General features: G+C 39.6%; 1 protein-coding gene across 1 annotated transcript in view; it reads right to left on the reverse strand.

The window, feature by feature from the left end:
* The window catches only part of ITCH (itchy E3 ubiquitin protein ligase), a 144,997-nt gene that overhangs the window by 72,620 nt on the left and 64,999 nt on the right, over window positions 1–7,378 (reverse strand). Inside the window, exon 8 of the mRNA XM_017511319.2 lies at window positions 332–489. Coding sequence (XP_017366808.1) covers window positions 332–489 — 158 coding nt within the window. The remainder of the gene's footprint in view (window positions 1–331; window positions 490–7,378) is intronic.

Genomic DNA, 7,378 nt, shown 5'->3' on the forward strand with positions numbered 1-7,378 from the left:
CAACCAAATCCTTGACTACTTAATACGTTTATGTTATAGTTACAAACCATGTAAGAAATGTTATTGCAATGTTATCTGTATTGCCTATATTTTATATTATGCACATGTCATTTTCATTCTCAATAGAGCACTGCCTCAGTAACGTCACTCTGAACTGAAACTTAGGAAAAAGGCACTTTTGGTTACCTACAGAAAGATCATTCTTTGCCAAAATCTTAAATGCAAAAATACACACAGAAAACTCACCTAAAAGAATTTCCTGAAACTTACCTAAGGATGAATTGCCAACCAGAACATTATTTATTAGAGTACTGACAGCTGGAATACAAACCTGGTCTACGTGGGGTGGGTGGTGGTGGTCGTGAAGGTCTTGGAGGCCTAGAAGGTTTAAAACCGCCATTTGAGAGTGATGGAGAATTATTCCCACTGGCTCTCCTATTTTCACCAGATCCTGCATCTTCAGGGTCATCTGATCCATTTGTGCTCACTCTGGGTAAGATGACAGGAAAAGGAAGGGGGAGAGAAAAATAATAAATACTCTTTGAATTTAAGAAAAAAACAGCAAGAGAATGAAAACTTCTAAGATTTTAGGAGTTTAAAAAAAGCTTTTTAAATTTTGGTCAGCCTTATTAAACACATAAAGAGCCTTTGGGTAGAATCTTACATAACCCTCAAAGTTCACCTAGAGATAGAGTGAAGGGTTGTCCAAGGGCATAGAAACACTTGCAGCCGTTGAGAACTATTAGATATGCTGGTTCATATTTCAAATAAGCCTTCAGGAAGCCCTATATAAACAGGAATAAAGTCAAGTTCTCAAAATCCTTTTAAAGGGCACTACTTTATCACAAGCACAGATAACTTCACCATTATTGTTTCTTGGTTTCCATTGGCTATTAATATTCAAGTCTGAGGCAGGGCTGATTCTCCCACACTAGAGAACAAAGTGCGTGTATTTCCCAGGGACTAGGCCCTGATATCCCCACTCAAAGCAGTAACATCAACTGGAGGGACAGAAAGGAAGGAAGAACACTAACAGGAAATATCGGACTGAAAGCTACTGCTACTGTTGGCTAAATATAGTTGATTCTTTTTCCTCCCAGAGAGGTTCTAGTCATGGATTAGAAACAAGGACATAAGTAGCCAATCTGCAGATGTCTCAGTTAAGGTTATTGTATGTACTACCTCCAAATCACTACACAGTACTAATCCATACTACTAGGAATTTCAGAATAGGCCTGAACAAAATAAAATCTAACAGATTCAGCTAACAGATGCTGAGTGCTGTAGCTCACGCTTGCAAGTGCAGCACTTTGGGAGAATAAGGTGGGAAGATTACTTAAGCACAGGAGTGAGAGAAAAATAATAAATGCCCTTTGAATTTAAGAAAAAACAGCAAGAGGATGAAAGCTTCTAAGATTTTAGGAGCTCAAAAAAAGCTTTATAATTTTTGGTCAGCCTTATCAAATACATAAAGAGCCTTTGGGTAGAAGCCTACATAACCCCTTAAGTTCATCTAGAGATTGACTGAAGGGTTGCCCGAAGGCAATGATTTCTTTTTAATAAAAACTGTATAGCATATTTTCACATACATAGTGAAAAAACTTACTACAGTCAAACTAATTAACATCTCTCTCTCCTCACATAGCCATCTTTTTTTTTTTGAGACAGAGTCTCACTCCATCGCCCAGGCTGGAGTGCAGTGGTATGATCTCAGCTCACTGCAACTTCTGCCTCCCACGTTCTAGCAGTTCTCATGCCTCAGCCTCCTGAGTAGGTAGGACTACAAGCCCCCACCACAGCGGCCAGCTAATTCTTTTGCACATTTTGTAGAGATGGGTTTTCACCATGTTGCCCAGGCTGGTCTTGAACTCCTGACCTAAGCAATCCACCCTTCTCAGTCTTCCAAAGTGCTGCGATTATAGGCATGAGCCACTGTGCCCATCTTCATATTTTAAAAGACATTTTCAAACTATGTACCACAGAAATCCTTTAGGGCCCTTCTATTCAAAGTGTGGTCTTTAAACCAAAAGGACAAGCACTATCGAGGAGCTTGTCAGAAATGCACAATCTTCAGAAGTATTCTAGACCTACTATATCAGAGCTAGCATTTTAACAAGATCCCCAGATTATATATGTGGACAGTAAGGTATGACAAGCACTATTTTGAGGGTTCCCTAAATGCTTGTTTTTAATAGATGGAACACCTCAGTAATTTACACTCAGTACCTGATTAGTGTTGACTACCTGCAGAATATGGTCTGAAAATAGACAGTTTTGACACTGCTTCACTTAGGCTTCCAAAACCATTTTAAGACTGCATATTGCCTCTCCATGATATTTTAAGAGGTTCCTAATTAGTTTGAAAGAAGAGTTCTTGCTGCTTTTTAAGTAACAGATGACAACTAGAATAAACCAAAAATGGGAAAGTAAGGTTTCTAGCTCTGACTCTGCTACTGATGAGTTATGTGACCAAAGAGTGTACCCTAAAATGTATTATCTTGACTATAAGATTCCTAAAAGTTGTTAAGCTAGAAAATTCATACTAAATTGCACATCTAGTGCTAGACAAGTTTTAGGGAAATGTGAGGGAAGGGGAACATTCAGAGCATGAGATAAACCTACTATGATAAAGGTACAGCAGATTCCAAAAATGCTATGATTAGTTGCTAGGAATTAAAATTTGAGTGATTTTAACATCCATGCTGTGCATCATTCTAACATTTTGATCTCAATTTTTCAATGTAGTTATCTGAAAACCTATGTAGTACTACTCCTTAAATTTCCTTGATACTTACATTTGTTCCTCTTCCTAGATCTTGAACTCCAAAATCCCTCTAACTACAACTTCCTATTCATTCTACCTGCCTCCTACAATACCTTTTATTCAGTCTCATCATAACCTTTAACTCTCCCGACAATCTTTACAGTTCATCAGCTTACTTCACACCTCACTTGGGCTTCATCACAGGCTACTTTCCCTAGTAGTTTCAATTCCTTCACCCTTCCCCCAACTGCTTCCCCTCCCGGAAATTCTTTCACCATTAAGTAATCCCTCATCTACTTTTTTTACTAATGTTCTCTGGGACCGACAAATAATGCTGGAGAATGTTCCAGGTGAGAAGTCAGGTGTATTTTAGTGGAGTAAATAAACTAAGTAAAGTGGCATATTAAAAGGCAGACTGCTCTACAAAATATCCTGATAAATTTTCCACTGGGGGCCAGGCGTGGTGGCTGATGCCTATAATCCCAGCATTTTGGGACGCCAAGGTGGGCAGATCACCTGAGGTCGGGAGTTCGAGACCAGCCTGACCAACATGGAGAAACTCCATCTCTACTAAAAATACAAAATCAGCTGGGTGTGGTGGCACACACCTGTCATCCCAATTACTCAAGAAGTTGAGGGAGGAGAATCGCTTGAACCTGGGAGGTGGAGGTTGCAGTGAGCCAAGATCATGTCATTGCACTCCAGCCTGGAAAACAAGAGCAAAACTCCATCTCCAAAAAAAAGCCACTGGGTCCAGTAAAGAAAGAAACATCTGAGGTTTTCACTTCCAATTAGTTAAGACAAAATAATTCTCCCCTTATGAAAAAGAAACCAGCCAGGCACAGTGGCTCACTCCTGGAATCCCAGCACTTTAGGACGCCGAGGTGGGTGGATCACTTGAGGTCGGGAGTTTGAGACCAGCCTGGCCAATATGGTGAAACCTCATCTCTACTAAAAATACAAAAATTAGTCAGGCATGGTGGCAGGCACCTGCAGTCCCAGCTACTCAGGAGGCTGAGGCAGGAGAATTGCTTGAATCTGGGAGGCGGAGGTTGCAGTGAGCCAAGATCACGCCACTGTACTCCACCCTGGGAGACAGAGTCAGACTCCATCTCAAAAAATAAAAATAAAAAAAGAGTATCTCTTGCCAGTCCTTTGCATATGACTGCAATCACACACTGTATAATGGTTTCATATTCTGGGTGGGTTTTTGTTTGTTTAGTTAATATATATTGGGCATATCCCCCAGATTATTGAAAATCATTTTGAATGACTGCAGAAAATCATATATAGACATATCACAATTTGATCATCTTCTTTTCATTGGTCTTTTTGGGGATTTTTTTTTTTCTTTTTTGAGAGGTTGTTTCACTCTGTTGCCCAGGCTGGAATACACAGGCACAATCACTGCTCACTGCAACCTTGACCTCCGCAGGCTCAGGTGATCCTCATATCCCACAGGCACACCCCACCACACCCAGCTAATTTTTTTATTTTTTGCAGACACAGGGTTTATCCGTACTGCCCAGGATGGTCTTGAGCTCCTAGGCTCAAGTGATCCACCCACCTCAGCCTCCCAAAATGTTATGATTACAGACATGAGCCACCGTGCCCTGCCTGGATTTCTTGTTTCTTTCGGACAGATTACAGAATAGAACAGCCAAGTCAAGTATTTTGAAGGTCAAAATACTGGTTGCTAAATTGTTTTTTTGTAATAGTGGTTTTTTTTGTTTCTAAGACAGAGTCTTGCTCTGTCACCCAGCCTGGAATGCAGTGGCAATGACCTCAGCCCACTGCAACCTCTACTTCCCAGGTTCCAGTGGTTCTCCTGCCTCAGCCTTCCACATAGCTGGGACTACAGGTTCAGGCCACCATTCTAGACTAATTTTTGTATTTTCAGTAGAGATGGGCTTTACCATGTCACCCAAGCTGGTCTTGCACTCCTGGATTTAAGCAATCCTTCTGCCTTGGTCTCCCAAAGATACTAGGATTACAGGATGAGCCACTGTTCCTGGGCCTAAAAAATAGTTTTAAAGGTAATAACTGATCTGTTCTCCCATCTGCTGGGCATTTTCAAATATGTACCACAAAATAAAAATGTCCATTTCACCAAAAAATTTTAAAATCTTTGCTAATTGGTAAGCAAAAATGTTAATGGTTTTCTAAATTGAAGATGAACAATATTTAATATAATTACAGGTCATTTGAGTTTCTTCTTTCATGAACCATATATATATATATGTATATATACACATATATATACATATATATATATACATGTGTATATATATATGTATATATATGTGTATATATACATATATATGTGTATATATATGTGTATATATATATGTGTATATATATGTGTGTATATATATATATGAAATACATTTATCTATTATAAAGGAATAGTTTTGCCTATTTTTTTTTTTTGAGACAGAGTCTTGCTTTGTTGCCCAGGCTGGAGTACAGTGGTGTGATCTCAGCTCACTGCAACCTCTGCCTCCCGCGTTCAAGTGATTCTCCTGCCTCAGCCTCCTGAATAACTGGGATTACAGGCATGTGCCACCATGCCTCGCTAATTTATTGTATTTTTGGTAAAGGTGGGGTTTCACCATGTTGGCCAGGATGGTCTCGATCTCCTGACCTCGTGATCCGCCCACCTCAGCCTCCGAAAGTGCTGGGATTACAGGCGTAAGCCACCATGTCCAGCCCTTAGTTTTGTCTGTTTTTAAGAGATCTTTACAATCTGAGAATACTGAGCATGTCATATTGGTTAAATATTTCCTTTGCTTTTGATAGTACATTTTTAAATTTGTAAGTTTTATATTTCTATATAAATTTATTCAGCAATGAATTAACTTATTTTCTTCTAAAGGTTTAATTTTTAAAAATCAATTTAAAAGTCTGAATCTACTCTCATCTTGGGATAAGCTAAGGCACTAACCTGCTTTTTCTTTTTCCAAACAGCCAGTTTTCCATAGCTTATTAATCTAAGACCTCATTCTCTTTTGCAGCATTTGCCGGTGTTAAATGTCCCATCTTTTAAAAAAAATTTTTCTGTTAATTTGTGACAGTGCTTTTGTAATCTTGTACTCCCACTTCTAATCATCCTTTTTTTAGTTGTCCTCTTCCTACCATCCACTAATATATGTCTCTATGGTTGTGTTTTTGTTCTCCTTTTCTTTCTAAACAGATTTTTCCCTAGGATCTCAAATTCCATGATTTCTAAGGTTAGCTCAGAGAATGATTCCCAAATCAATCTCTACTCTTTATCTCACTCTTGTCCTCTAGTATCAAATTATCAACTAAATGCAGGAGATCTAGAATAACTCTCCCATCTGAAGGCCCTCCCTTCTTTTTTTTTTAAGATAGAGTCTTGCTCTATCACCCAGGCTGGAGTGCAATGGCGCAATCATAGTGCCCTTCAACTTGTGCAATGGCACAATCACAATTCACTTCAACTCTGAACTCATGGACTCAAGGGATTCTCCGGCCTTAGCCTCCCAAGTAGCTGGGACTATAGGAGCATGCCACCTTACCTGGCTAATTTTTTATTTTTTGTAGAAATGGGGTCTTGCTGTGTCGCTCAGGCTGTTATCAAACTCCTGGGCTCAAGCAATCTTCCCTCTTGGATCTCCCAAAAAGCACTGCGATTATAGGCATTAGCCACCATGCCCTGCCAGGTCCTCCCTTCCTTCTAAACATTTCCTTCCTATGGTCTCCCCTCCCTCTTAGGTTTTGGTTCTACGAATGATACTGCCATCTTTCCTAGGCAATTTTACTTTTCTTCTCCCTGTGCCTCTTGACACTCAATATCTAAGTTCTGTTGATCCCACTTTCACGTTCTCCCTCTACTCTTCTACCCCCACTGCCCCAGTCCTAGCCTTCGTTACCGCTCAATAGATTACTGTAACAAATTTCCATATAGGACTTTCAACCTTCACTCACCACCATGTAATCTAAACTCTATACCACTGACAAAATATTTTTTCCTACAGAGTTCTGATCATACAATCTCCTGTCCAAATATTTTAAAAGACATTCCTTTCCATAAAAATTTTTTTAAAAAATCTGTTAAGTCTTTACTTGCAAACCTCCATCTGGTCTCAACCTAACTAACAATATAAATAATGTTTAGTGATGGCTAAGCACTTACTTGTATCCAACTTCAGGTGGCAGTAAAACATGATAGTTATGAGCTCAGGCTCTGAAGGTAAGGCAGTTCCAGGTTCAACTGTGCCACTTACGCTATTAACTCAAGCAAGTTCCTTTCCCTTTCTAAGCCTGTTTTCTCATCACCTATAAAAATGACACAATAGTACCTAACTCACATAAATGTTTAAGGACTAACTAAAAGAACAAGAGACATGTTCAGCATAGTGTCTATCAGATAAAATAAATATAAATAGACTGATTCTACTCTCAACTCACAATCTGTCATTTCTCCCTTGCAATTACTCTATCTTCAGCCAAATACTGTGATGAAAGATTTCCTGGCCGGGCGCGGTGGCTCAAGCCTGTAATCCCAGCACTGTGGGAGGCCGAGGCGGGTGGATCACGAGGTCAAGAGATCGAGACCATCCTGGTCAACACGGTGAAACCCCGTCTCTATTA

The sequence above is a fragment of the Cebus imitator genome, unplaced genomic scaffold (genome assembly GCF_001604975.1).
Source record: "Cebus imitator isolate Cc_AM_T3 unplaced genomic scaffold, Cebus_imitator-1.0 Scaffold18, whole genome shotgun sequence".
NCBI lineage: Eukaryota > Metazoa > Chordata > Mammalia > Primates > Cebidae > Cebus > Cebus imitator.